This window comes from Pongo abelii, chromosome 2 (assembly GCF_028885655.2).
Source record: "Pongo abelii isolate AG06213 chromosome 2, NHGRI_mPonAbe1-v2.0_pri, whole genome shotgun sequence".
Classification (NCBI taxonomy): domain Eukaryota; kingdom Metazoa; phylum Chordata; class Mammalia; order Primates; family Hominidae; genus Pongo; species Pongo abelii.
Genome location: NC_085928.1, coordinates 102,389,990 through 102,417,444, shown reverse-complemented (window position 1 = coordinate 102,417,444; position 27,455 = coordinate 102,389,990). Strand labels below are relative to the sequence as shown.

The 27,455-nt window shown below is 57.8% G+C and overlaps 4 protein-coding genes across 17 annotated transcripts; 2 read left to right on the top strand and 2 right to left on the bottom strand.

Moving 5' to 3' along the window:
• Positions 1 to 380: 380 nt before the first annotated feature.
• GPR62 (G protein-coupled receptor 62) lies at positions 381 to 3,581 on the top strand. Its single transcript, XM_009238951.4, has one exon. It carries the CDS (start codon positions 1,626 to 1,628, stop codon positions 2,715 to 2,717), a length of 1,092 nt encoding a protein of 363 aa, XP_009237226.2. The 5' UTR covers positions 381 to 1,625; the 3' UTR covers positions 2,718 to 3,581.
• On the bottom strand, positions 3,432 to 14,479 carry PCBP4 (poly(rC) binding protein 4). 12 transcript variants are annotated; one of them, XM_024244331.3, is made up of 14 exons: positions 14,343 to 14,479; positions 13,325 to 13,433; positions 7,171 to 7,315; positions 6,998 to 7,021; positions 6,856 to 6,888; positions 6,516 to 6,632; positions 6,186 to 6,317; positions 5,893 to 6,021; positions 5,575 to 5,649; positions 5,362 to 5,406; positions 5,224 to 5,287; positions 5,042 to 5,094; positions 4,784 to 4,953; positions 3,432 to 4,323 (listed from the first exon to the last, which is right to left on the bottom strand). In XM_024244331.3, exons 3-14 carry the CDS (start codon positions 7,249 to 7,251, stop codon positions 4,035 to 4,037), a joined length of 1,212 nt encoding a protein of 403 aa, XP_024100099.1. In that variant the 5' UTR covers positions 7,252 to 7,315; positions 13,325 to 13,433; positions 14,343 to 14,479; the 3' UTR covers positions 3,432 to 4,034. The 12 variants fall into 12 exon arrangements, with proteins under 12 accessions (XP_024100099.1, XP_002813715.1, XP_063578151.1 ...); XM_002813669.5 differs by having other exon boundaries at positions 14,309 to 14,459; XM_063722081.1 differs by lacking the exon at positions 6,516 to 6,632 and adding an exon at positions 11,370 to 11,501 and having other exon boundaries at positions 13,171 to 13,433; positions 14,309 to 14,403.
• Positions 14,480 to 14,512: 33 nt separating this feature from the next.
• ABHD14B (abhydrolase domain containing 14B) lies at positions 14,513 to 19,971 on the bottom strand. 2 transcript variants are annotated; one of them, XM_063722082.1, is made up of 4 exons: positions 19,856 to 19,971; positions 17,474 to 17,712; positions 15,949 to 16,190; positions 14,513 to 15,607 (listed from the first exon to the last, which is right to left on the bottom strand). In XM_063722082.1, exons 2-4 carry the CDS (start codon positions 17,682 to 17,684, stop codon positions 15,428 to 15,430), a joined length of 633 nt encoding a protein of 210 aa, XP_063578152.1. In that variant the 5' UTR covers positions 17,685 to 17,712; positions 19,856 to 19,971; the 3' UTR covers positions 14,513 to 15,427. The 2 variants fall into 2 exon arrangements, with proteins under 2 accessions (XP_063578152.1, XP_009237225.1); XM_009238950.3 differs by lacking the exon at positions 17,474 to 17,712 and having other exon boundaries at positions 19,856 to 19,952.
• Positions 19,972 to 20,765: 794 nt separating this feature from the next.
• ABHD14A (abhydrolase domain containing 14A) lies at positions 20,766 to 27,238 on the top strand. 2 transcript variants are annotated; one of them, XM_009238949.3, is made up of 5 exons: positions 20,766 to 21,099; positions 23,759 to 23,970; positions 24,147 to 24,262; positions 26,420 to 26,655; positions 26,868 to 27,238. In XM_009238949.3, exons 1-5 carry the CDS (start codon positions 21,031 to 21,033, stop codon positions 27,048 to 27,050), a joined length of 816 nt encoding a protein of 271 aa, XP_009237224.1. In that variant the 5' UTR covers positions 20,766 to 21,030; the 3' UTR covers positions 27,051 to 27,238. The 2 variants fall into 2 exon arrangements, with proteins under 2 accessions (XP_009237224.1, XP_054408144.1); XM_054552169.2 differs by lacking the exon at positions 20,766 to 21,099 and adding an exon at positions 23,406 to 23,567.
• Positions 27,239 to 27,455: the final 217 nt, after the last annotated feature.

Sequence of the window (27,455 nt, the reverse complement as noted above, 5' to 3'; positions counted from 1 at the left end):
ATGGTCCAGGTGAGAGGTGGTGGTGGCTGGGACCAGCTTGATGGTGATGGTGAGAAATGGCTGGATTCCAGAGACCTCAGCGGACTGGATATAGGGTGTGGGGGAGAGGGAGTCATCCTGAGATGGACACTAAGATGGAGAAGATTCTGGGAGGAGCAGGTTGTTGGGGAGGGGTCAAGAGTCATGGTTCTGTTTTGGACATAGGAAGTTTGAGATGCCCATTAGTGAAAGTCCTGGTGGGGAAATGTTGAAAAGGCAGCTGGATACTCGTGAAAAGAGGAAGAGGCTTCAGATACCAATGCAAGCTATCAGACTATAGATAGGGTTTTGCCATGAAACTGGGTGACTTCACCTGGGGCATATGCCCCACGGGAGTTACATGGCTTTCCATGAGCCAACCACATTGGGGTGGGGAACCCTGACATTCACTGATTAGTCAGGACTGAGTTTTGTGCCTAATCAGGAAAATAGAGGGTGGGGATCTTGTTCACCCAAACTTCCTGTCCTGAGAATTGGGGAGGGGTGGTTTCCTAAAGAAAATTCAGGGTGTTTAGCCAGATGTGGTGGCTCATGCCTGTAGTTCCAGCTACTCAGGAGGCTGAGGTGGGAGGATCGTTTGAGCCTGGGAGGCAGAGATTACAGTGAGCCAAGATTGCACCACTGCACTCCAGCCTGGGCAACAGAGACCCTGTCACAAAAAAAAAAAAAAAAGGAAAGAAAAGAAAATTCAGGGTGCTCTTACCAAAAGGGGACCTGTTTGCTAACAGCGAAAACAAAAGCAAACAACAGCAAAAAAAACCAAAGAGCATCTGCCTGCTAAGGCCTCCTCTCACTCATCACACACACTATCATGGAGCACCTATTCTGTGTGAAGTTAATATTAGCTGAGCACCTACTATGTGCCATGTCCTATGCTTTTCTCTCACTTTTCCATCCTCCTTTCTTTCTGAGAGAACTAGCCCTCTTGGGGGGTCAGGGCATGCCTAAGGGTCCTCCTGTTTCAGCTTTCGTCTCACTGGTACCTCAGTTTCCCTTTAATAAGAGAGCTAAATGCTCATCCCATTGATGAGGATGGGGGAGGACAGGAGATGGCGGGGCACTTCTCACCACTGAGAAAGGTAGAGCAGGCTCTGGCTGACTCCAAAGCCACACTCTAACCCTCTCAAGTCTAGGCTCCAAGTCTGTGCCTGCTCTGTCCTCCACCCCTCCACCCTAGAGGCACCCCCAAGCACTTCCACAGTAGAGCCTCCAGCCTTCAGCTGGCAGCTGCTAGGACCCAGGGGGCTGGCGCCAGGCCCTGCCCTTCCCTTGCCAGCCCTGTGTGGCAACATCAGAGTGACAGCCAGTACCATCTCCGACAGGGGCTGAGTTGCTGGAGCTAGGCTGGGGCAGGGGAGAAAGACAGCAGACTCATCCTTGCACCCCTCCATGGGCCTGGCCAAGCCCCCAAGAGGATGGCAGCCTGGGCGTCGGAGCCACCTCCTGGGCAGCCAATGAGGTGAGGGGCTGGAGGAGCAAGGGACAAGAGGAGCAGGGGACAAGAGGAACAGGTGATGGAAATCCTGCAGCTGTAGGCTCCATTCTGCCATCTACATCCCAGCGCAGGGTGAAGCCTGAGAGCCCAAATGGCCAACTCCACAGGGCTGAACGCCTCAGAAGTCGCAGGCTCGGTGGGGTTGATCCTGGCAGCTGTCGTGGAGGTGGGGGCACTGCTGGGCAACGGCGCGCTGCTGGTCGTGGTGCTGCGCACGCCGGGACTGCGCGACGCGCTCTACCTGGCGCACCTGTGCGTCGTGGACCTGCTGGCGGCCGCCTCCATCATGCCGCTGGGCCTGCTGGCCGCACCGCCGCCCGGGCTGGGCCGCGTGCGCCTGGGCCCCGCGCCATGCCGCGCCGCTCGCTTCCTCTCCGCCGCTCTGCTGCCGGCCTGCACGCTCGGGGTGGCCGCACTTGGGCTGGCACGCTACCGCCTCATCGTGCACCCGCTGCGGCCAGGCTCGCGGCCGCCGCCTGTGCTCGTGCTCACCGCCGTGTGGGCCGCGGCTGGACTGCTGGGCGCGCTCTCCTTGCTCGGCCCGCCGCCCGCACCGCCCCCTGCTCCTGCTCGCTGCTCGGTCCTGGCTGGGGGCCTCGGGCCCTTCCGGCCGCTCTGGGCCCTGCTGGCCTTCGCCCTGCCCGCCCTCCTGCTGCTCGGCGCCTACGGCGGCATCTTCGTGGTGGCGCGTCGCGCTGCCCTGAGGCCCCCGCGGCCGGCGCGCGGGTCCCGACTCCGCTCGGACTCTCTGGATAGCCGCCTTTCCATCTTGCCGCCCCTCCGGCCTCGCCTGCCCGGGGGCAAGGCGGCCCTGGCCCCAGCGCTGGCCGTGGGCCAATTTGCAGCCTGCTGGCTGCCTTATGGTTGCGCGTGCCTGGCGCCCGCAGCGCGGGCCGCGGAAGCCGAGGCGGCTGTCACCTGGGTCGCCTACTCGGCCTTCGCGGCTCACCCCTTCCTATATGGGCTGCTGCAGCGCCCTGTGCGCTTGGCATTGGGCCGCCTCTCTCGCCGTGCACTGCCTGGACCTCTGCGGGCCTGCACTCCGCAAGCCTGGCACCCGCGGGCACTCTTGCAATGCCTCCAGAGACCCACAGAGGGCCCTGCCGTAGGCCCTTCCGAGGCTCCAGAACAGACCCCCGAGTTGGCAGGAGGGCGGAGCCCCAGCATACCAAGGGCCACCTGAGAGTTCTCTCTCCTGAGCAGGAGAAAGGAGGGTGGTTTCCGTGGGGGCTCATCCAACCCCTGCACAGGTCACAGCAGGTGCCCTGCTGGACATCTGGCTCTGGAACAGGAGGAGAAAGGGTGTCTGCAGCCTGGTGAGGCCCACGGACGTCTGAGAGCCAGGAATCCTGGGGTCTGGGCCCAACACTGCATAGCACTGTGCACAGGCCGACCCTTCCTTAGGCCTCAGCTTTCCCATCTGCACCCTGCAACATCTCTGAGGGCCCCTCCAGCATAGGTGGTTTGTGAAACTCACAGGTGGTCCCCAGGCCAAGGTGGGCAGGTGTCACAAAGAAGAGGGCCCTAAGGGCTCACAACCAAAGTGATCCGCCAGGCAGGGCAGTATCTGGGTTACAGCCACAGCAGGAAGAACCACTGGAGAGACACTCAGAAGGACTTCCCTGACATCTGCATCAAGGAGAGTCTGGACAAAGCTACTGAAACTCCTCCATCTGCTTCTAAAATGCCCAGAAGACAACTGGACCAGTTTGGTGTTAGAAGTAGGAGGCTGGACGACTTCACCCCCAAAGGGTCCTGAAGCCCCAGAACTGGCGTGTGGAAGGGGCTGAGGCCTAATTGAGGTTGGTGGATTCACACTTGGGGGTCCTCCAGGACCTCAGCTGCACCCATTTTCTGGAGGTTTTGCTGCCCACAACACCAGTATTTCACAACTTCCTGGTCGCTGAGAATATTTATTCAAAAACAGGGATTGAAAAAACTGTACAGAGTGTCTGCTGCTGAGAACTGGGCCCCTGCCCCATGCCACTCCCGCAGCTACCTGGCAGTGCCCCTTCTTTGGGGTGCCCCCTGACAAGCCCAGCCAGTTCATTCCAGTCAAAAGGGTATCAGTGGAAGCAGCGAGAAATCTGCAGGTGGTGGGGAGAGAAGCCTGGCCCCAGCTACCCCCCGGGCCCTCCTCCCTGACTCCCACAAGGATGCAGTAGGCCAGGAAGCCCTAAGGGATGGGGAGTGCGTGAGTGACACCCGCCATGGTGGGGGCACTAGGGAGTCTCCTGGCTGCTCCCTGTATCCAAGCACAGAGCTGAGGAGGTAGGGCCCCCTGCCCTGGGGCTGCCGCAGCTCAGACCCCTGGGCCAGAAACTGCCCCCACTCTGAGAGAAAGAACTCCCATAGACGGAGGCAGGGTAGGGGGTGCATCCATGCGTCTGGGCGTTAGCGGCGTTTGGGACCCCAGGGTGGAGTCTCCTTGGGCGGGTAGGGTGCGGAGGCAGCCCCCTGCTGGTGGTCCTGCCTGCCCCTGCCTGTACCTCAGCTGGTCTCAGTAGGGGGAGAATTTCTGCCGCTCAGCCTTCTTGCTCCCATTAGCCGCTGCCATCTTGGCAGTGTAGGCCGCCAAGCCTGGCGGCGGCCCTGGGGAAGCAGGTGGTAGAGCCAAGAAGGGCACGGGCTTGAGGCCGATGAAGTTGGAGAGGGAGATGGCATAGGGTGTGCCCAGCAGACCAGGGGGAGCTGTGGGCAGGGCCGTCAGGGGTGGCGAGAAGGGGGCAGGCAGGTCTGCGGGGGCCGAGCTGGGCGTCCCCCCAGAGGTAGACTTGGCCGTCTCTAGACTGGAGAGAGGGATATAGAGGGGAGACAAAGGGGAAAGTGGGAGTGAGAGAGGAGCAATGAGGGCAGAGATGGGCATGAGATTAGATGAAAGGCAAGAGAGAGGTAGTGAACAGAGAACAATCACATGGGGTGGATGTGTTTGAGGGGAAGATGGGAAAAGTGGAAGAGGAAGGGAAGAAAGGACAAGCAGATATAGCATGAGGTGCAGGGAGAAATGGGGTGGCCAGAGACCCAGGGAAAAGAGACAGCAATGGAGAATGAGAGGTGGATATAGAGGGGGGAGATGGGGCAACAGAGGGTGAATTAGGCAAAGACCATGGGGAATTGGAGTAGGGTTAGGAGAGGCAGAGGTCGGGCCCAGATAGAGAGAGGAGGCCAGCTTCCTCTCCCCACCCCTGCCTTTCTTGGGCACGTGAGAACCATGACCTGCTCCCCGACTGCCGCCCAGCACGCGCTCACCAGGCAGTGATGAGGTACTGGGCCAGGGCGATGGAGACCGGAGAGCCAGTGATGGTGACATGCCGCTCCCCAGCGCCCTCTGCTTGGTTCCCGATCTTGATATGTGCCCCTGACATCTGCCGGATCTCGCTGATCTTGCTGCCCTGGCGCCCGATCACACAGCCAATCAACTAGAGGGAAGGCAGAATTCAACCCTGGGTGAGGCCCAGACCCCCAGGCCCCCCTACCCACCCTCCAGCCATCCCATCCCCTGCTCACGTCGTTGGGAACCAAGAACTCCTGTGAGCTGGTCTGTGTGCCGGGATCCAGTCCTGAGGGGGAGAAGAGGGACTGAGTGCGGTTCTGGGCCTTTCCCACCCCACCATTTCCACTCTCCCTGGAAGGGAGGGGGCTGCCCTCTTAGGACCCTCCCCCTGCCTCCTTGTGCAGGGGTGGCTTACCTGGCACCACGCTGGGTGTGGCAAAGGGGACCGCATGGCTTGAGAGCTGCTGGAGCTTGGTGACCTGTGCCAAAGAGGGGTCAGAGGTCAGAGGAGGCATGGTTCGGGAAGGGGTGCCTTGGGCTATGGGTCACTCACCTCAGCTGGGGTCACAGCCCCATACTGACCCTGGACAGAGAAGCCCTGTGGGGACAAAGTGGGTGAAAAGGGGGTTACTGTGACATTAGGGCAGTTCAGCCAGAGTCACTCCTTCCCCCGTCCCTGGACCTCCAATTCCTTCTTCCATCCCCTCCTCCATCTCAATCCCCCTTCTCCAGTAATGTGTCCCACTGCTCCTGTTGTTCCCCTCACCTGGTTGGCAGAGAGAAGAACAGTACCTAGGGAGAGGCTCGGATGGTAGGGGATAGTGGCTCCTTTGGGTGGGGACTGGAAGGCATAAACAGGGCTCTGTCAGGACCCTCTCAGGCTCTGATAACCTCCCCAACTGCCTAGTGGCCTCAGGCCCCCACCATGACCCCCAGGGAAATGCACATAATCCCTGGAGCTCATCATCCATCCCTGCAGCCCTGCCCTGCCCCACCTGTGGCACAGGCATAGGGTTTGGGGTACCCGACAAGGCAGACCCAGGGCCCATCTCCTGCCCCCTCTCTCCCTGCCCCAGGGCAGCACCTCCAGGATAACAGCGCAGATCTGGCGCACACACAGGATGATGGCATCAGGCACCCCAGACACCGTAACAGCTCGCTCTGTGGAGTTGGGGAGCAGGTCCCCTGCCACCTGTACCTGGGCACCCGTAGTCTGCAAACAGAGAACAGGGGCCACTTCTGGCTGCTCCCATAACCCAGAAAAGGGCTGCCCAGGCTCAGAGCTCTCTAGAGGGGGAGGACACCATAAGCCCAAACCCCTCTTACAACTGCTCCCTTGCCCCGGATTCCCTGTGGGTGGTATATCTCGCCCCTCACCTCTCGGATCTCCTTGATCTTGGTGCCAGCCTTCCCAATCAGTGAGCCACACTGACTGGCAGGGATGACAAGGCGCAGGGTCACTGGAGGCCTGGAGACATTTCCACCATTTGCAGGAGCAGCACAAAGGTCCTGGGACAGGGAGACGGTGGGTTGGCCATGCTTGTCCCTGCCATATGGGGTCAGGAGGGTACCCTTTCCCCAGTCCCACTTCAAGGGAACACTGTCCTGGGCTTGACCTCCCCTCCCACCCATAGCCACTATCTGGAGTCGGAGTTGCGTTCCTCCTGGGGAACCACTCTTGGCCTCCTGCCCTGGCCAGCCACGGACCTCGTCCAGTTTGAAAGCAATCATGGAGACTGCATGGAAGACAGCCGCTGTAGACCCGGTGATGGTGGTGATGCGTTCGGGGCAGGAGCCCTCGGAGATGGTGATCCGGGCACTGCTCTGCAGATACAGAATGAGCGCCGGGCAGCGGGGCATCTTCCCTGCTCCCTTGCCGGAACTTGTCTGCCTGCTCCACTCACTAGGCCCGAGGCAAGGCTCAAAACTGCCACCCTCTGGGGCACTCACTGGTCAGCCCAGAAGGAGTGGTTCAGGGAGAAAGTGGGGCAGGGATCTCCCCTCCACATCAGGTGCCCTGGGCTCCTCCCCCAAACTCCATCCTCACCTGCTCCCGGATTCGCTTTACAGTCTCGCCCTTCTGTGGGAGACAAAACAGATAATCACTCTTAACTTAGAGGTCACAGCCTCCTTCCCTGGGCTGAAGCCTCAGCTGGAGGGGGATGTACAGAGCAGAGCTGGGCACCTACCTTCCCGATGATGCTGCCCACTTCCTGCGGACAAGACAAGAGCCGTCAGATGGGTGCCAGTGCCCAGGCCCAGCCCCTCCCCACTGGGATACCGAGTGAAACCCAGCCCAGCCCAGCCTTGCCTCGCCTTGCCCTCCACCTCCCACTCATCTTCCCCTCCACCTCCCACTCACCTTCCCGTGCATCAGCATCCGCAGCGTGAGGGTGATGCTGAGCTCTGGCTCCTCCTCCAGTCCCCCATCCGAGCCGCTCATTCTGTCAGGCGAGGCTGGGGCCACAGCAACCTGCGAGTGTGTCTGCGCTGTGACCTGGCCGGCTCTGGCAGGGGCAGCCAAAGAGGGGTTCAAGAGGAGCCCAGTTCACCCTGCCCCTGCCCTTGCATGGGGACCCCAGAGCTGGGCTAGTCAAACTCCCAGAGGAAAGAGACTGCATGGAGCTTAAGCGCCACACAACCCTCTGACTGGGGTGCTTATGTGTGTCTCACGAGCTATGTAAGCCTGGGGAGCCCATTCAACCCTCTGAGCCTCAGCTTCCCCATCTGTAGAAGGGGATACAAATTCCCATCTCCAAAGAGTGATGAGAATTAGAACAATAAGCACATACATGGTAGGTACCTAGCCTTTCCCTTACCCAGAGACACTAAAAGAAATAATTAACTAGGAAGCCTATGGGAGTCCAGAGAGGAGAGCCTCCTCCCTGACCTCTTGGAAGAGGTCACCTCTGTGGATGGGGCCCTGAAGGTGGAGTTCAGGCTGAAAGCTTACTCTATATGAGAGGCACTTGCGTCCAGCGGCCAGATGCTGGATGGAGCACAGAAGAGCAGCTGGGGAGGAAGCTGGAGCAGCCATGGGAAGCCTTGAAGGCAGGGAGGCCTCGGGTGTGGTCAGGTCTTGCCACTGCCTGGTAAAGGCTTGAGGCAGGGGTTGAGGGGGGAATTGAGGCACACTCCCACCTACCAAAAGTCACTAGGGCAGAAGCTCACTACAGACACCTCTGGGCAGGGTTCATTCAGCACTGAGCTGCAGTGGGTGGGGCATAGTGTGTCAGGGGACTGGCAGTTCTGCACGTTGGTTTCCAATCTCTCTCCTATGTGCTGGAAATGGCCTTGGGAACAGGAGGTAAGAAGTGTCCAGGCTGGCCACATTCCCAGCCTGGAACACTTTCTACTGTACCAGAAACAAGTCACTTGGGCTCTGAGTCTCAATTTCCTCACTCATAAAATGGAGGGAATACCTCTCCCTAGGACTGCGTGATGGGTAAGAAAAGGATTTGGTGGGCTGCGGAAATGTCAAGGCCGTTAACTGATGGAGGAAGGTGGAGCCTGAGATTAGCTGCTGGGATTAGCTCAGTGGCCAGCCCTCCCCACCCGACCCTTTTTCATGCCCCGACTTAATCCTCAACCTTAATCCTGCTTGGAAATCCCTCTCCTTAGGCATCTGTCTGCTGCCAAGGCTCAGCCTTGATAGGGAGCTCACTGGGGGACCAGAACCCTATGGGGAAAACAGGGAGTGGGACCAACTGGTGCTAAGTCTGGGCCAAGACCAAGCCCTAACACTGCAAATTCCTCATGCCCAGGAGGGTGTGCGGGTGAAGGATGAGTGTGCTGAGCTTGGAACACTCCAGAAGTCTCTGGGCGCCTTCCTCCTCGGCCCCCTGCCCCATCCCGACATGACAGGAAAGGGCATGGAGTTCTGTCCAACGCCCTCTTCTGAACTCCCCTTGCTAGACAGAGCTTGAGCACAGAAGGTGAAAGGGGCTCCCAGCCTGGCTCCTTCTAAGAAGCCCCAGCAAGCCACCGTATGGCATAAGGTCTTTGTTTCCTCACCTATCCAACGGAGGTGACACCCTGCTCCCCTGGGCACAGCTGCTCCTCCTTCCATTTGAGTTCTGCCACAGGGACTCCAGAGGGTGGAGATGAGCAATGGATGCAGGGACTGTGCTCTCCCAGCATCCTGGCCAGCCTCATGCTGGCTGCCCTTGCTAGACATTCCCCCGGCTGCTTGCACTTCCCCCATCAAAGCACTTGTGATGACGTGCTTGGTTTCTGCCTCTCTGGACAGCCAAGCCCAGGAGCCCCTTGGAGCAGGAGCCAAGGCTGCTGCCTTCTCCTTATGTCCCCAGGGCTCAGTTCAGAGCCAGGCCAGAGAAGGTGCTCAGAACATACTGAGCTCAGCTGGAACTCAGCTAACATACTGGTTAGCTGAGCGGATGAATTCACTGCACAGAAGGAGAACCTGATGCCTGGAAAGGATCAGTAACCTGCCCAAGGTCACAGAGAGGTGGGACACGGTGGGACTAGCATTGCTAGTGTGAGGCTATCCAAAGCCCCATCTGCCTCCCCTTTCAGGCTGCTCCTGTCTGGATCTGTTAGTCCTCTTCCTGGAGGGCGGGCTCCTTTGAAAGTGGGGATTGGGCTTCAGTCGTCTCTGAGACCTTTGCCTGGCTAGTAGACAGGGATCCTATTTGGAAAGGACTGACAACTTGTCCAGAGCCTCGGTCTTAAATTCCAAAATTTTCTGGGGTTCAAGGACCCCCTGGGATGGTAACCAGTGGGAGACCTGACATTGTCCCCAAACATTCTCCACATGACCTCTTGTGCCTCCAGGAAAAATGGGGCAGGAGGGCTGGAACATGGCCAGACCTAGAGCTTCTGCCATGAAAAGATTCCTGGGTCTCCAGCAGAGACCCACTGCCCCAAGTCCTTTGGGTAACTTTGGCCAGGTCCTCACCTGATCTAAACCCACCTGTATTGTGTTTAGGGGCTGGGGGTAGGGAGAGAGTTGCTGGTCTATCTGCGCCCTTCCTGTTCTGAGAGACTCTCAAGGTCTTTCCCATCTTTAGGCAAGAACAAGGGGTTCTGACCCATGTCTTCCAAATTATTCTCCTAGGGCCCAAGGAACAAGCAGCCCCATGAGGCATCACTGGCTCCCCCTGCCCTCAGTGGGGCTCTAGGGAGTCATTTGCTGCTTCAGCCGGGTGGGCCCTGGGTCTTTGCCGGGCCACCCACGTGGCAGCCACACAACATGCCACAGTGACCTCCAGCTCACCTCCGAGGGTGCCCAGCACCCTCTGGTCAGCAGGGCTCCCTGGCAGGACACACCAAGCTCACACCAGGCCTCTGACCTCGGGCATTCCCTCCTGACTCCCAGACCCCCTCCCCAGCCCCAGTGCCCACTCCTTCTGTCCCTGGCTTTCTGCCACTCAGGCTGGAGGAGGCGGGGGGGTGACAGCTGTGTAAGCGATGGTGGCTGCCCCCTTCCTGCCCCTCCCCCCCAGCTGTCTCTCTCCCATGACAGCTGCCCAATCAAAGGGCTGGGGGCTTAGCCAGCTCACCCCACATGCAGGGATCAAATGTCCACCCTGCCTTTGTTCTGGAGCAAGAACAATCCGGGGGAGGGGAGGGCTCCTGGGGCCAGGCGATTCAAGTAGACTGGCCCGCCCCTTGGGGGATTCCCTCCGCTCTGCTGGCCAGAATGCCTGGACCAGCTAGGGCCTGTGGACCCACCTGGGCTTCACTCTCCATCTCACATCCCCCCACATCCTCTCAGCACCCCCAGCTCCCCACCTAGCAGCCCCCTTCTCCTATTCCCACTCCCAAAGCAGCCATGCTAGCCACACCCAGTGATGCTGGGGAATGGCTCGGAGCATCCAGGGAGGCAGGGTGTGGTGGGGGTGGACCCTGGGCCACAGCAGGTCTGCATCGAGGGCTCCTAACTCTCCTGCCCAATCCCTTCTCTGGAGATGCTCACTCTCCTAACTAGCCAGGCCTTCATAAGAACTGCCCCACCATCCTTGGACACATGTGCCCAGCCTCCCGGGATAGCCAATCATCTACAGCTGGGAGAGGAGGAGGGGAGTGGGAAGCCTCAGGTGAGCATCCTGGGGTCCACAAGTTCCAGCCTCTGTCTTCTTGATTCAGATCTGCCACATAGACAAAGTGCCAGGAAGGGAAAGGCAGCTCTGACAAGTTGGCAGGTGCCAGAAATGCTACAGCTTCCATAGAGCATCATTAGGCAGCCCCCAGGAGTCTTCGGAACCAAGGGAAACCAATCAAGCCAGGGCCCAGGCTGGGCTCCAGGAGAAAGGCCACAGCCTCATGGTACCCATCCCCTCACTCTCTCACCTACATTGAGAAAGGCCTCTAGCTTCTATTCTCCGTGCTGAAAACTATATGCTTACTCTGCTGCTCAACAGCCACCCATGGCTGCCCAGTGCCCAAAGAATAAAGCCTGAGCTCCACAGACAGGCCATCAAGGATCTTCATGATCCAGCCCCTGTCTCTCTTGTCTCATCTCCACCCCATCCTTCACACATGCCAGGCTGCAGAACACACTTAGCACCTCCAGCCCTTCGGGCCTTTGTCCAGGCTTACCTCAGCTCAAAACGCCCATCCTCCCCACTCTCTGTCAAAATCCTTCTCAAATGCCACCTCCTCTGTGAAGCCCTCGCCAGGCTTCCAAGTCAGATGTGATCACTCAGGCCTCTGTGCCCCTCAAAGATGCTGCTGCAACTCAAAGAAGTCCCCGTTGGGCATTTCTGAGCCTGTCTTTCCACTATACACAGAGCTCCAGAAAGAGGAAATTTGAGACAAGACCAGGGTCAGTGTGCAGGGAGAAGAGTTAAGGTTCATGGGGCCTGGGGACATTTGGAACCAAAGATGGGGCTGAGGGTCCCAGAGGAGTAATGAGAGTAGAGTGAGAAGACCCAGACATGAGGGCCAGCCACATGGGCAGAGGTAGGACCTGCCTGAACAGGATTCCTGGTTCCTTTCTCAGCATCCCCAGCCCTACTCCTGCCATTTTACCAGGACTAGGAGCTCCCTAGGTATGCTGATGGGGTGGCGGATTTGGTTTGTGCTTTAAGTTTTCAGAGGGTGGGAGCAGAGTGGGTCTCCTCATGGAAGAGGGGGACTGGAAGAAGAGCTGGGGGGTGGGGTACGTTTCACAGAGTCGAGTTGGGCTCAGCCTGTCACAGCTGGAAAGGTCTCACTAATCACAAGAGGGGCTCGAGGCCCAGAGAGGAAGGGAAATGTTTGTAAGCCTACATGGGAGACAACTGGCAGAGCTGGAGAACCCAGGGGTCTACCTGTGCAGCTCAGAGCTCTTTCCTCAAGATGTCAGCGCCACTGGGCAATGGTGATAGAGGCTGGAGGGGCAGCAGTGATGGGAGTAGGGAGGGTGGACAGCCTGTCTGGGGACACAGGGTGGGGCAAGCCAGCCTCCTCGTGGCCTGGGCCTGCCAGGGTGTGTGGGCTGCCTGCTCCCAGCCCCCCACCCTGAGCATGCAAGAAGAACAATCCCCTTGTGTTTGGGCAGCCTGAGCCTGCATGCTGATGAAGGCTAGGGGGTGGGGGCTGGGATGGGGGTGCCCTGGAGATTGAGGGGGCTCCAGGACCTGGGAAGGCCAGGGGATTTTTTCAGATGGGGAAAGAATAGGGTCCCAGGTACTGGTCCTGAGGCAATGAGGATGACCCAGGGAACAGGGAGGGCAGGAGCTCAGCTCCTAGGAAGTTCATGGATTGTAAGAGCCTTTGTAGCGGAAGGCGAGCCCCTGGGGACACATGTCCTGCTGGTTCAGCACGAACATGAGCATCCTGGGCTTGGTGGGGAGAAAGGAATGCAACTGGCCCTGGGTGCATCATCACCTTGGAGACCACTCCCCTGGGTGCTGGGGCCGGGTGGGGCAGTGGGTGCCACAGGTCTCAAGATGGCGGGCCAGGGATAGGGGAGAGAGGAGGCGGGCACCTCCCTCTCCTGGCCAGGCAGGCATGAGGGCCAAGCTGAAGTGAGTAGCAGAGCCTCCCACCCCCACCCCCCAGGACCCCAGCCAAGAAGCTAGGTCAGAGCTGAAGGGCTGAAGAGCTATGGGGCAAGAAGGACCACTCTGAGCCCCCAGCTGTCATATCCATACACCCCTGGCCTGGAGGTCTGTATCTGGCTCCCCCAACGACTGGGGAGGATGGGAAGGGGTGTGTGCCCAGCCAGGAGCTACAGGGGAGTGGCAGATGAGGGCAGAGATGGAGCAGAACCAGAACCCAGGGCAGGAGGCAGAGAGAGGAGCAGGCGCAAAGGACAGAAACAGCGAGTGGGATGGGGGCCTCAAATCTGGGATCTAAGGTCCAGGAAGCCCCTCCCTGGTGCCAAGAGCGCCTCTGGCAGACCAGCGCCCCCCACCTGTGCAGGCCTCAGCGGTGTGGGACAGAGAACGTGTTCCTCGCAGTCTCACAAACCCGGGACCCCAACCAAGGGATCTGGGCGCGGGCTCCCTGCCCCCGGGCGAACCCCCAAACTTCGCGGCCCGCCGTGCCCCGCCCGGCCCGCGCCCTACCTCGCTGGGGCTGTCCTGCGGCGGCGGCGGCGGCGGCACGGCGGCTGGGCCGCTCAGTCCCACATTGTCCCCGGGAGAGGCGGCCGCTCACAACTGCGAGTGACATCAGCTGCGAACAATGAGGGGTTTGACAGGCGCGGAGCCCGGCCGGCCCGGAGCCCGGCTCCGCGCCCCCCCCCCCCACCCCCCGGCCCGCCCGGCCCGGCCCCTCCCCGCCCCCTCCCCGGATCCGATTACAGAGCGGCGGGCCCGCCCCAGCCGCCCCAGTGCCGCAGCCGCCCGCCCCGCCCCGCGCGCCGCGGTGCGCCCCGAGCGGCGGCCGCTTCCTGGAGGGCTCAGGCGACCCTTCCCCTGCCACTCCCAGAGCCCCACGGGTTGGGGGTAGGGGCGTCCGGCCTGAAGCCCGGTCCCCAGCCACGGCCTTCCCCTCACCGCACCCGCTACGCCCGTCTCCAAGCCCCTCCGCTCCCGCCAGGCCAGTCCTTCCGGCCCGGGCCGCCCGCCCGGCGCCTCTGCCGAGCCCCCTGCACCCGCATCCCCGCCTTGGCCCCGCCAGCCCCGGCTCCGCCTCGCTCCCGGCCCGGGTCCCTCCGAGCTCTGGCTGGGACCCCGCGCCCCGCCTAGCTCCCGGCTCTGCTCGCTACGCGCCATCCTCCGCTCGGGCTTGCGCCCACCAAGACCCGCTCTCCTCGGCCACCCACAGCTGCACGGCCCGGCCCTCGTCCGCGCAGGACAGGCTGGAGGAGGGGCCTGAGAGCCGTGTGGCCCTGTGCACCCGATCCTGTGATAACCCCAAATCAACCCCCGGAATTCCTTTTGGGGATAGGGTCGCAAGGAACGGGCTCCGTTGAGTCTTTTACTGGGGAAGGGATACTAGTGGGGGTGGAGACGAACTGTTCTCAAGTCCCCTGGGCACCCCCCGCCCTCGGGGGAGCAACTATTCCTCCCCCCACTCCATAATCGGCTCAGCCTGGTCCCACTGACCTCCACCTCCCCCCACAGCTGAGTCTCTTGGCACCTGGGTATGTGTGGGTGGGGAGGGGAATCCAATCTCCCTTCCTCTCCATCTGGCCTGGTGGACAAAGGGCAGGGGGACCATCTGGTCCCGCCAGGGTGGGGGAGGAGCCCACAGTGTTGGTCCCAGGGGTGGGGGAGGGGCGGCGCTCTTAGAAGCAGGAGCCGGTGGGGTCTGATTGCATCACTTTATTTCACCGACCTCCACTCTGGCTCTCACCCCACAAGCCTCAGAGCAGGAAACAAGCTTGGCTGAGATGCCTCAGGCTGGGTAACCTGGGGAGGTGTAGAGCACCCAGAAGGAAGGGTAAAAGCAGGGGGGCGAAGCGGTGGCCCTCCCTTTCTGGGGGTCACTTCTGGGCTGGGGCCAGCTGAAACCTGTGTCCAAGTAGCTTTCAGGGCTGGCCACACCCTAAGCCTTGCAAAAGGGCCTCCTGCAAGGGTTGGCCCATGGGGTCCCCACCTTCCCAGCCAGTGAGGTTAGCATGGTTAGGAGTCCACACGTGTGCAAGTGCTTGTGTGGAGGCTCATGTATGCATGTGTGTATATGCAAAGCTGCACATGACAATGTGCATGCCAGTCCAGAGTTACATGTACCTATGCAGTTGCTCTCAAGCGAAGGGTCATATTTGGGAACAAGGATGGCTCTAAACATGTAAGCGTGCATGTGGGCATGTATGTATCTGGGGCCTAAGGAGGTGGGGAAGTGGGTGTTGGGGGAAGGGCTGGCCTTCAGGGCATTTGCAGAAGGAGGAGTGGGTGGGAGGGAAAGGCTGGGCAGAGCAGGGGAGGGAGTGAAAGCCAGGCAGGAAAGTGGAAGAACAGGAGAAGCTCATGTAATGGATTATCCTCCACCAGATTATGTTCCTTGATTCCTGAGGGTTTTTTCTCTTGATTTTACCCCCTCAGTCTATCACTGCAAGAGAAAGAGGCAGAAAAGACAAACAGACCACAAAAGACAAGAACCCAGACATATAGACAGACGCACCTGTTGCATGTGCATGAGCCAGAGCCTGTGAGAGAAGAGAGAGCGTGCGAGAGAGAGCTCAGGGCAGGCAGGCAGCCCACCCCCTGCAGCAGTGCTGGGCTTCACTGGAGCCCCTGCAGGAAGTCCAGCAACCCTGTATGCCACTCCTCTGGTTTGTCCAGGTAACAGGGGTGCCCCGCCCCCTTCATGATCAGCACCCGGTGGTTGGGCAGCTGCTTCAGGTGCTCAAAGCTGGTCTGACCCATGGGGTCCTGGTCTCCATATACAATCAGAGCCGGAGTCTGAGAGGAAGGATAGGGGGGTGGGGCAGAGTCAACAGGGACCTGCCATAGCATCCCCAGCCCTCCCCACCACTTCAGTCTCTTCTTGGGACCACCCCATATGAGGGAGACAGACAAGCTGGCCCAGTGGGTGGGGGCACAGATTGGTGTCTGCCCCAGAACACAGTTTAAGCACAGGGCTTGGCACAGTAGTCTGCTGAGTAAACAAAAAGGGTGGAGTTGGGTGGTCAGCTCCTCCCAGAAGACACCCCTTGATTACCCAGCCCCCAGATGAGGAAAGCCCAGGGATGCACCCTTCCTTGCTCCTGGCAGGGGCACCTTAGCTTCCCACACAAGGGTACCTTCACACTGGCATAGTTGGCAGCATTGATTTTGTCAGTGCAGATGGGGGCCACTGGCACATAGCCCAGGAGCTGGGAGCCAGGGGCCGTGAGGAAGGGCAGGGAGTACATGCCACTCAGTGATGGACTGATCACAACCGGGGGGCCCAGCTCCAAGGCATCCACCACAGCCGCCAGGAAGCTGCCAGGGGCCAGCTCCCCAATAGGGGCAGGGGCTGCTGCTTCCTTGGAGCGCCCCAGACCTGCAGGGATTCAGGTGTGAAAGAGACAAGACAAGGGCAGTGAATGGCAAAACAACGGAGATGGATGCTCTCTCCAGGAAGCCCTCCTAGGTCAGTTTCTCTGTGGTCAGGTTCCTATAACATCCAGTGTGCCCACATTTATTCCTACAGTAGCCTCATTCTATCTTATCGTGCCAAGCATGAGGCACTTCTCTCCACGTCTGTGCCTGTCTCCCGAGCAGTAAGTGTCCTGGAGAGAATCAGGCCCTGAAGCCCAGCAAGTCTGGGTCCAGAACCCAACTCTGCATTTATTGTCTATGTGACCTTGGGTAGGTCCCCCTCAGCCCTCTCTCAGCTGCTCAGTCTCCCCATCTGTTAAAGGGGGATAACAAAAGTATCTGCCATTTAAGATTGTTGTGAAAATTAACTGTGTGAAAGGCACCTGGCCCTGGATTGGGACAGGAGAGGCTCCTGAAGGACAGCAGCTGAGGGGTGGGTTCTGCAGCTCCTCCTCCAGTCATTCAGGCTTCACCAACAAGATTAGCTCCAGACCTTCACCCTGAAGCTCAAGCCAACCCACCATTGGAATCAATCCTGCCTGGGCAGGAGGCTCGCCCTTGAGCCCTGAAACCATACCATCCCTGGCCTGAGGGGGTGGGGCCAGCCATGCTGCTCCTTTCACACCTGGCACCAAGGGTTGGGACCCAGCCATCTGGGTTATGACAGGCAGTCTGGGCACTGATCCCACCTACCCTAGAACCCAGCTCAGGGCTTTGCATGTGGGATCACAAGTGGGGGCCTGGCCATCCACCAGGCCCTGCCTTGTCCCCCAAGGCTCCAGAAGACTCAGGTCTCACTCCTTAGGGCTTCCAAAAGCCTATGGTTATGACTCAGTCACAATACTTTACTTCCAATTGGCTGGGCACCGATTACTCTGTGTCAGGTACTAGCCACATACTCACATGGATTATCTCATTCCATTCTCATTAGAGCCAGCCCCAAACATGAGTGTGGTTATCTCCCATTGCAGATGAGTAAACAGAGGCTCAGAGACACTGAGACAATGCCCAGGTAACAGTGAGGAACAGCTGGGCAGTGAGGACCACATCTGGATCAAGACTGCTCAGAGGCCCTTGGAGTGTGCTTGACCAAACGCTGTCAAGTTCAGGGCCCAGCCTGGCTGGGTCCTCCAGATCCCACCGCCCCCACCCCTGGAGTGGGGAGGGGCTACATGTTATAGGAACCTGGTCCTGTCCCTGATGAGACCTCCCCAACCCCTGCCCAGAAGCCTGCCCCTTAAGTACCTGGCAGGTCAATGGCCACAGCCCGGTAGCCAGCCTGGGCCAGCCTGTGCAGTGTACCCAGGTTCTGCCAGGTCTCGGAGGAGAAGCGAATACCATGCAGCAGCAGTACAGAGAAGTGAGCCTGCCCACTGCCGGGCCGGGCCTCTCGGAAGAAGAGGGCCTGGCCCTGCACCTGGATGGTGTCCTCGCGCTGCTCCACACTTGCCGCCATGCCTGCCGCTGCTGTGCTGGTGAAGGGCCTGTGGTTCAAAGCCACGATGATGAGGGGCCACAGAACACCCTGCCCAGGGTGGCGGTCCCAGAGGAGCAGCAAGGAAGCCTCCAGGAGGCTTCCAGAACTTTAAGAACATGCTTCGGGGTCAGGAGGACATAGGTGTTATTTCTGCCTCCACCATTTACTTTAGTGTGTTAACCTTGGGCCTCAGCTTCTTGATCTGAAATACGGGAACAATAAAGCCAACCTCAAGAATTAGGAATTTAATTAAAAGTTTAAGAAAAATTATCGGCCAGGCCTGTAATAATCCCAGCACTTTGGGAGGCCGAGGAGAGTGGATCACCTGAGGTCAGGAGTTCGAGACCACCCTGGCCAACATGGTGGAACCCCATCTCTACCAAAAAAATAAATAAAAAATTAGCCAGGTGTGGTGGCACGTGCCTGTAGTCCCAGCTACTCAGGAGGCTGAGGCAGGAGAATCGCTTGAACCCAGGAGGCAGAGGTTGCAGTGAGCCGAGATCGTGCCACTGTGCTCCAGCCTGGGCGACAGAGTGAGACTCGGTCTCAAAAAAAAAAAAAAAAAAAAAAAAAGAGCCAGCTGATAGTCAAATGGAACTCTCATTAGGCCGGGCACGGTGGCACATGCCTGTAATCCCAGCATTTAGGGAGGCCGAGGTGGGCGGATCACCTGAGGTCAGGAGTTTGACACCTGCCTGATGAACATGGAGAAAGAAACCCCATCTCTACTAAAAATACAAAGTTAGCCAGCTGTGGTGGCACACGCCTGTAATCCCAGCTACTTGGGAAGCTAAGGCAGTACAATTGCTTGAACCCAGGAGGCAGAGGTTGCAGTGAGCCGAGAACTCGCCATTGCACTCCAGATTGGGCAACAAGAGCAAAACTCCATCTCAAAAAAAAAAAACAGAAAAATTATCAGTGGGGGTGCCTGCTGTAAAAACTCAATATGTGGTGGGGCTCCATTATGATTACTGTTCTTATTCTCATCGTTATTATCCTTTTCTGTAAATGGGGATAATTCAATAGTACTAGCTCATAGGTGGTTGATAGGATTAAATAAGGCCATGCAGGTACCATGCCTAGCACGTAGTAAGGGCTCGGTGCTCAATCAACGGTAAATTACAGGTCATGAGTTGGCAACGCAGGCCAGAGGGAGCCCAAATTGGGGTAAAAAGCCCATTTTATTTTATTTTATTTTATTTTATTTTATTCTATTTATTTATTTTGGGACGGAGTTTCACTCTTGTTGCCCAGGCTGGAGTGCAGTGGCATGATCTCGGCTCACTGCAACCTCCACCTCCTGGGTTCAAGCGATTCTCCTGCCTCAGCCTCCCGAGTAGCTGGGTTTACAGGCGCGCGTCACCATGACCTTTAATTTTTTTTTTTTTTTTTTTTTTTGAGACGGAGTCTCGCTCTGTCGCCCAGGCTGGAGTGCAATGGCACATCTCAGCTCACTGCAAGCTCCGCCTCCCGGGTTCACGCCATTCTCCTGCCTCAGCCTCCCAAAGTGCTGGGATTACAGGCATGAGCCACCGCGCCCGGCCTAATTTTTGTATTTTTAGTAGAAACGGGGTTTCGTCATGTTGGCCGGGCTGGTCTGGAACTCCTGACCTCAAGTGATCCACCCACCTTGGCCTCCCAAAGTGCTGGGATTACAGGCATGAGCCACCGCGCCGGGACTAAAAGCCCATTTTCTTCGTCTTTTTTTTTTTTTTTTTTTAAGAGAAGATGTGTCGCTCTGTCGCCCAGGCTGGAGTGCAGTGGCGCAATCATGGCTCACTGCAGCCTTGACCTTCCTGGGCTCAAGTGATCCTCCCGGCTCACCCCCAGTAGCTGGAACCACAGGCGCGCTTCCACACCGTAAGCCCATTTTCTAGAGGCGGAAACCGAAGCGCCCAGTGGGAAAGGGGACCCCCCGGGGACGCGGGGTGCTCAATGCGCTGCCACCTGGGGCCCAACGCGTTGACCTCGCGGTCAGGTTGCTTCCGCGGACCACGGTTCTGGCTCGCTAGCTCTGGAAGGGAGCACGGGGAGGGAATGGTGGCAACCCCCAAGGAGGGGACCCAGGGATCCGAGAAAGTAAGACTTGGGGTAGGTGGAGTTGGATTTTGACTGGAGAGAAGAAAGGGTCAGGAGTGCAGGGCGGGTACCTGGGGAGCTGCGTGGACTCGCGCAGACGGGAAGCAGGCGCGTGCTGGCGGTGAACTGGGGCCGGAGGAGGAACGCTGGGGAGAGGTCGGGCCCCATCCAGCGGGGGCGGGGACTGGACCGTGCTCCGGGGCGCCCTCTTGCGGCCACAAGCTCGCAGAGTCCATAGACTCCGCTAAACTCGTTCTTCTCACAGCGGCGTCAGTTTCCCAAAGCCTCTCGGTCCCACATGCCCCAAACGCGGTGCTGAGCACGGTTTCGAACTCTTCAGCGACCTGCCCCACATGGACATGGAGCAGTCTGAGGAGGAAAGTTCCTTCGGGATCGCATCCTTGCTGCTCTCTTCCTGCTCCCCATCTCCCTTATCCCCAGCCAGAACTGCCTAGGGCAACTTTTTGGCCTGGCACGGAGTTGAGGCCCGACAGGTTTGAGTGCGAGGTTCCGCCAGTGTCCAGCCAAGTGACCTTGATCATTTTCCCAATGCCCCTGAGCCTGTTTCCTGCCTGTAGAGCGGGTCAGATGTTGCCAACCTCTGCAGAGTAGCAATAAGGAGTAAACGCCACGCTCTGCACAGCCTCCCAGTGCTGGGCCTGGTCGCCACGCGGAGCCTTGGGCCTGGGACAGGCCAGACGTTTGTAACACATCGCCAACCAGGGCAGGCGCCATGAGTAGACGTGAAGGAGCCCAGGGCCAGCCCAGGCTCTGACTGTGGGTGTGCGTCGGGGAGGGGTGGGGAGGAGTGGATAGGAGTCAGGAAACTTTTGGCTCGGCCAAGACTTGGAGCTGCTGCATAACAATATCTGGCATTTACACAACGAGGCCTCTGTTCCGGACACTGTTCTGAGGCTTGACCCGTCCTTGAGAACCTAGGACAACCCTGTGCGGTGGGTTTTATCCTTAACTCCATTATACAGGCGAGAGAACTGAGCCAGGGTGGAGATGTTCCACTGGGAAGAAGCCACATGGCTCTCCGCCGACCCTCAAGCCAAAAACAATTCCGAAAATCTGGGCAGGGGGAGGCCAGAGAGTGCTGGGGCTCGCCCCCAGCATCCCCTCCACTCAGACAACTCGGTAACTGGGCTGCAGGCCCGCGGCTGCGGAGTGCGCAGGCGCGTCTAGGTGGCCGCGCTCCTGGCTGCCTAGAGCCGGAGCGGCCCGCGGAGCTGCGGAGGCAGCCATGGTCGGGGCGCTGTGCGGCTGCTGGTTCCGCCTGGGCGGGGCCCGCCCGCTCAACCCGTTCGGCCCGGTGAGTCTCCCCGGGGAGGGAGGCCGGCCGGTGGCCCGGGGGAGGGCCGTCTTTACCCCGCCCCTTGCCCCGGCGCCCCGGGGCAGAGTCCCGCGGAAGAAGCAGACGCTGGGGCCGCGAGTGTGCGTGTGCGCGCGTGTTATGTGTGTGCGCGTGTTATGTGTGTGCGCAGGGTCTGCATATGTTCTTGGGGGTCTGGGTGTATGTGTACGCTCGTGTGTCTGCGTGGTGTCCGTCAGTGGGTTTCCGCGCGCTTGTATTTTGGGGGGGGGGTGTTGATGTCTGCCTGCTTGTGTCAGCGTATGTCTTCCGAGTGTATTTCTGTGTGCGTGTGATTTTAAGGGTATGTGTCTACCTGTCTGCGTGTGTGCATTTCTGGGGGTTTGTGTGTGTGTGTGTCTGCTTTCCTGTGCATGTTCCTTTCTTGTGTGAGTGTGTAGTCTTATGGTTGTGTGTATGACCGTGCTTGAGTATTTCTGAGGATCAGCCTGTGGTTTTGAAAGTGTGCATCTCCATCAGTCTCTCTGGCTTCCTGATGCCTGACTGTGTGCGTGATGTAGAGGGTACCATTACAAGGGATTGACTGCACACAGGCCAGTGTGTGTGCAAGGAGGCTGCATGTACATGCAGGAAATAGCTTGTGCAAAAGAAAAGCGTGTGGAGGCAAGACTCGTATTTGTGCGTGTGTGCACCTGTGTATCATTGTCAACGCATATTCCAATGACCTAACGCGGGCACAGTTTACCCTGCCCCCCGCAAACCCCCCCCAGGCGGCCGGCTGCAGGTCGGCTACAATTGCCTAGTACTGGGTTGCCAAGGCAACAGCCTAAGCCCCGCCCTTCCCGCCTTGGAGAAGCGCTGGGGCGCCCCGAGTGGACAGCAAGGAAAGGTCCCTCGCGCCCGGTGGGAATCTGGGCTAACGCCCAGTTAGAGACGCGCGTCTGAGGTTGTTAGTGGTCTCCAAGAAAAGAGGAACGCGCTCTTCCTCCACTAGGTCCTGGTTTTCCAGAAAGAGCAGAAAGGCGGCTGCTGCTGTGGCCCACAAACCCCCCGACCCCGAAGCCTGGGGATGCGGGCTCAGGAAACATCCCCAAAACATCCCGGAGGGAAGAATAGGACCCAAGACGGGCCCCCGGCTCCTAGCTCGGACAAGCGCCCAGTTGGCACAAAATAAAGATGTGCTGGCCAGGCGCGGTGGCTCACGCCTGTAATCCCAGCACTCTGGGAGGCCGAGGCGGGTGGAACACGAGGTCAGCAGTTCGAAAACAGCGTAGCCAACATGGTGAAACCCTGTCTCTACTAAAAAATACAAAAATTAGCCGGGCGCGGTGGCGGGCGCCTGTAATCCCACTATTCGGGAGGCTGAGGCGGGAGAATTGATTGAACCCGGGAGGCGGAGGTTGCAGTGAGCCGAGATTGTGCCACTGCACTCTATCCTGGGCGACAGAGCAAGACTCCGTCTCAGAAAAATAAAAATAAAATAAAGATGTGTTTGCTGGACTCCTGGAAGGAAGCAGGCGTGCTCATCCTAGGCCCAAGAAATGACAGGAACAGCCCTGATCCAGTCCACGGTATTATCAAAATCTCACAGGAAGCTTAGGAGGGCAGCCACGAGGTTATCCCATTTTACTGACAAACTGAAAACACAAGGTCAGGAAGTGGCAGTCTCAAAGGCCTGTCCTGTTTGAGTCCTGGGTCCTAAGGGCTGTCCTCTGGGGTGGCAGAGACCCCAGACTGGAGGAGTCCACGAAGCAGGTCATTTGGCCAGAAGCTGTCTGTGTGTGGGATGGTGAGTAGCAGGCGGCATTCATCTCTCCAACCTCTACACCGTGCTTTTCATTTCTGGGTGTACCATGCTCCTCCCTGGCCCTGCAGCCCCTTACTCCTCAGCATTTTCCTCTATTACAGACATTCTCTGTGAGCCTCTTCATAACAGCTGGGTTAGACCTTAGTTATAATGTGATTGTAAAACGCGTTCTGATTTTAGCAGTATTAAATGCCGTGAGATTAAAAGAACCATTTCCAAACATGCCCTTAAGTGGGAGATCCCTTTGCACGCAGTCTTTCTTCTTTGATAGCCCTCACCACTTTTTCCACCTGCAAGGCTCCAGTTCATCCATCACCTCCCAGCTCCACGGGTTCCTCCTTGGCAAACCGAGTGTGGCCTGGTAGTTAGAAGCCCATTCCTAGGTTCAAACCCCAATTCCCCCACTTGCTACTTGGCACTTTGGGCAAGAGAATGTACCTCTCTGAGCCTCCATTTCCTCGCCTATAAGAGACCCATAATCACGTCTGCTCCCCAGCATTCTTGGTGGAAAAGAACCTTGTATGTGAAGCGCCACACTCAGGGCCTGCTCTCATAAGCGCTTGATGAACGGAAGTGGTTTCAGCTGATGCCATGATGGTGGTGGTCACTGAGCATGCTGTGTGCCAGGGAACACCTCAGATGCACCTCCTCACACTGTGAGGTATCTGAGCACTTGCCCTGGCATGTGGAGTAGTTGAGTGTGAACCCCCAGAACTTTGCCCAGAGCAAGGGAAAGGGCAAGGGCTAGAGCTCTTCCTCTGCTGGGGACTCTGGGTGGGGTTTTGGGATGGGATCCAGGGTCCTTGTAGGGGCTCAGTCCCAGCCTCTTTTCCCTCTCCTCTCCTCCTCCAGACTGTGGTACAGACCTCCATGAGCCGGTCCCAGGTAGCCCTGCTGGGCCTGAGTCTGCTGCTCATGCTCCTACTGTATGTGGGGCTGCTGGGCCCCCCTGAGCAGACTTCCTGGCTCTGGGGAGACCCCAATGTCACAGTCTTGGCTGGTCTCACCCCTGGCAACTCCCCCATCTTTTACCGCGAGGTGCTCCCACTCAACCAGGCACACAGGTAGGTGCTGCTCCAAGGGTCTAGTGGAGGGACTAGGCCCAAGGGGAGTCCCTGTGTGGGACCCCCATTATACTCAGGGTGCTCAGGGCCTGGGAGGGCAATGGGAGAAGCCTAGGAATAAAGAAAGGTGGGCTACACCAGGTCCCCAGCATACACATTCCCCTGTGTGCCTGCAGGGTGGAGGTGGTGCTGCTTCATGGAAAGGCCTTTAACTCTCACACGTGGGAGCAGCTGGGCACACTGCAGCTACTGTCACAGAGGGGCTACCGGGCCGTGGCCCTTGACCTTCCAGGTGAGCACCCCCACCCCTTTGTCTAGGGAAGCCCTAAGTGTGGCTGGGGGGGGCAACTGGACCCTAGTGTCTGGACAAGCCGTGGCAGGTCACAACATAAGGTGGCACCATGAAAAAGTCAGTGTTTTCATTTTCTACCATGAAAACTACAGTATGAATTCTAGGTCGTGGAGCAAATAAAAACTCTCCACAAGCAGTATACTTTCTTTTTTTTAATTTTATTTATATATATTTTTTGAAACAGAGTCTTGCTCTGTCACCCAGGCTAGAGTACAATGGCACAATCTCGGCTCGCTGCAACCTCCACCTCCCAGGTTCAAGCGATTCTCCTGCCTCCGCTTCCCCAGTAGCTGAGATTACAGGTAACTGCCACCACGCCTGGCTAATTTTTGTATTTTTAGTGGAGATTGGGTTTCACCATGCTGGCCAGGCTGGTCCTGAACTCCTGACCTCAGGTGATTCGCCTGCCTCGGCCTCCCCAAGTGCTGGGATTACAGGTGTGAGCCACTGCGCCCGGCCAAGCAGTGTACTTTCTATGACAAACTATATAGGTTTTGTGTTTTTAAGTACACAAATGATTTATGCTATCATTCTTGTCATTAAAAAGATGAAAAAATGTCATCGAGTCATAGAGGATTAAAAAATACTAAAAAATAGCGAAGCTCTGAGAGACCGGTGCCGCATTTCTCTCCCTCTCTAAAAAGTTTAGGGGATGCCACACCCTCTTCTGGGTATTCCCACACGTAAAGATGCAGACAATATAGAGGATTGTCTGGTGGGGGCTGTAAACATGATTGGTATCCTGTCTGCTTAGCACATCCATCTGTAGCTTGGTTTTCTCCCCCTACATCATGTCTCAAGGATCATGCCGGTCCCTGCAAACCTCCCTCTTTGTTGTCAACCCTGCAGTGTGTCCCATAGGAAGGATGGACAGGCTTTATCCAGCCATTCCTCTACTGGTGGAATGCTCAAGCAATGTGGTAGCTAAAGCATCCTTGGACATGCTTCTTTGAGCATGTGAGCAATAATTTCTCTAGGGTAGCTACTAAGGACAATTGATGGGCCAAAGGATGTGTTTCGTTTTGTTGTTTCGTTTTTTTGTTTTTGTTTTTGTTTTGTTTTTGAGACAGAGCCTTGCTCTGTCACCCTCGCTGAAGTGCAGTGGCTCGTACTCGGCTCACTGCAACCTCCGCCTCCTGGGTTCAAGCGATTCTCCTGCCTCAGTCTCCTGAGTAGCTGGGATTACAGGTGCGCCCCACCATGCCCGGCTAATTTTTGTATTTTTAGTAGAGACAGGGTTTCACCATGTTGGTCAGGCTGGTCTCAAACTCCTGCCCTCATGATCCACCCGCCTCGCCTCCCAAAGTGCTGGGATTACAGGCATGAGCCACCGCGCCCAGCCACCAGGACATGCATTTTTAAATTTAGATAACTACTACCTCACCCTCCAAAAACACTGTATGGATTTATCTTCCCACCTGTCATGTATGAAAGTACCCATTTCCCCATGTCTCCTCCAACACTGGGTATTATTTCAGTCTTTTTCATTTTGCTAATATTAGATGAATGAAAGATACGCTGCATGCAGCCCATGGCCCTTTCCTTCTACCAGGAGCTTTGAATCCCAGGCTCCTGGTGGGGAGTTAACTTAACTCTATTTTCCAACCCTGCATTCCATTTTTTTTTCCTTTTTTTTTTCCTGAGACAGAGTCTCACTCTGTCACCCAGGCTGCAGTGCAGTGGCACGATCTTGGCTCACCGCAACCTCCGCCTCCTGGGCTCCAGCAATCCTCCTGCCTCAGCCTCCCAAGAAGCTGGGATTTCAGGCGCCTGCCACCATGCCCAGCTAATTTTTGTGTTTTTTTTAGTAGAGATGGAGTTTCTCCATGTTCACCAGGCTGGTCTCAAACTCCTGACCTCAGGTGATCTGCCTGCCTCGGCCTCCCAAAGTGCTGGGATTACAGGCGTGAGCCACCACTCCTGGCCAAGATATGCTTTTCTAACAGGCATATTACATTACCAAAAAATAGCTTCTGGGCAGTTTTAGGTAGTGTGTGCCAGTGCCACTGGTCCCCAACTTTTTCCCCCACTGTGGTGGGCAGGAAGTCCTGTGTACCTTCCCAGTGCCCCTCAGCTGGTACCTGCTGCTGTTCCTAGGTTTTGGGAACTCGGCACCTTTGAAGGAGGCAAGCACAGAGGCAGGGCGGGCAGCGCTGCTGGAGCGGGCGCTGCGGGACCTGGAGGTACAGAATGCAGTGTTGGTGAGCCCCTCGCTGAGTGGCCACTATGCCCTGCCCTTCCTGATGCGAGGCCACCACCAGCTACATGGATTCGTGCCCATCGCACCCACCTCCACCCAGAACTACACCCAGGAGCAATTCTGGGCTGTGAAGGTACTGGGAGAAGGATCTCAAAGGTCCTGGCACCCTGTCTGTGGCTTGGGGGGGGGGGGTTCAGGACTCAAGTCTTACTTGGAGGGACATGGCCTTATCCCTGATCTTGGATGGAAGAGTTGGATGGTGTTGGGGAAGGCTTCCTAGGAAGTGGCTTGGGGGTCAGAAACTCATCAGGCCCCAAGATCACAGCCCTCTGCCTTGCCCTGCAGACTCCAACCCTTATCCTGTATGGAGAGCTAGACCACATCCTGGCTCGAGAGTCACTGCGGCAGCTCCGCCACCTGCCCAACCACTCTGTAGTGAAGCTACGCAATGCAGGCCATGCCTGCTACCTCCACAAGCCGCGAGACTTCCACCTTGTCCTGCTTGCCTTCCTTGACCATCTACCTTGAACTAACCCACTCCCAGGTCCCGGCCTGGCCTGAGCTTCGACAGTCTGGACCGCCAGCCACCCTCCCCCGACCAGGGAGACAGCCTCTGGGATTGGAGGCCAGAGGCCAGAGGGTCAGACCCAGCCAGGACTTCTCATTTCATCTCACAGACACAATAAAAAAGCATATTTGCCCTGCCTGGAAAGTGACAGGTTCCGTTTCCTGGTGTGCTGTGGGAGAGACAGGAGTGGGAGGCAAGTCTGGGACTACTTTGGGCCTGGGAGCTGGAGGGGATGTCCAGCAGTCTGAGAAGGCTAAGAATGCGCCACTTCCTAAGTGCCTGGCCTCACCACTCTGTGCCTGAGTTTTCTCATCTGTAAAACGGGTATGATGGCAACACCTAGGTTGGAGGGTGGTTATAGGACT

What these genes read in the sequence shown, in the direction of transcription:
- GPR62 (XM_009238951.4), top strand. Translation starts at nt 1,626, where the DNA reads ATGGCCAACTCCACAGGGCTGAACGCCTCAGAAGTCGCAGGCTCGGTG.
- PCBP4 (XM_024244331.3), bottom strand. Translation starts at nt 7,251, where the DNA reads ATGAGCGGCTCGGATGGGGGACTGGAGGAGGAGCCAGAGCTCAGCATC. An exon ending in GGATGCTGATGCACGGGAAG is followed by an intron (nt 7,022 to 7,170) that starts GTGAGTGGGAGG and finishes TCTTGTCCGCAG; the next exon opens with GAAGTGGGCAGCATCATCGG. An exon ending in TGGGCAGCATCATCGGGAAG is followed by an intron (nt 6,889 to 6,997) that starts GTAGGTGCCCAG and finishes TGTCTCCCACAG; the next exon opens with AAGGGCGAGACTGTAAAGCG.
- ABHD14B (XM_063722082.1), bottom strand. Translation starts at nt 17,684, where the DNA reads ATGGCGGCAAGTGTGGAGCAGCGCGAGGACACCATCCAGGTGCAGGGC. An exon ending in TGTGGCCATTGACCTGCCAG is followed by an intron (nt 16,191 to 17,473) that starts GTACTTAAGGGG and finishes GAATCCCTGCAG; the next exon opens with GTCTGGGGCGCTCCAAGGAA. An exon ending in CCAACTATGCCAGTGTGAAG is followed by an intron (nt 15,608 to 15,948) that starts GTACCCTTGTGT and finishes CCTTCCTCTCAG; the next exon opens with ACTCCGGCTCTGATTGTATA.
- ABHD14A (XM_009238949.3), top strand. Translation starts at nt 21,031, where the DNA reads ATGGTCGGGGCGCTGTGCGGCTGCTGGTTCCGCCTGGGCGGGGCCCGC. An exon ending in CCACTCAACCAGGCACACAG is followed by an intron (nt 23,971 to 24,146) that starts GTAGGTGCTGCT and finishes GTGTGCCTGCAG; the next exon opens with GGTGGAGGTGGTGCTGCTTC. An exon ending in AGCAATTCTGGGCTGTGAAG is followed by an intron (nt 26,656 to 26,867) that starts GTACTGGGAGAA and finishes CTTGCCCTGCAG; the next exon opens with ACTCCAACCCTTATCCTGTA.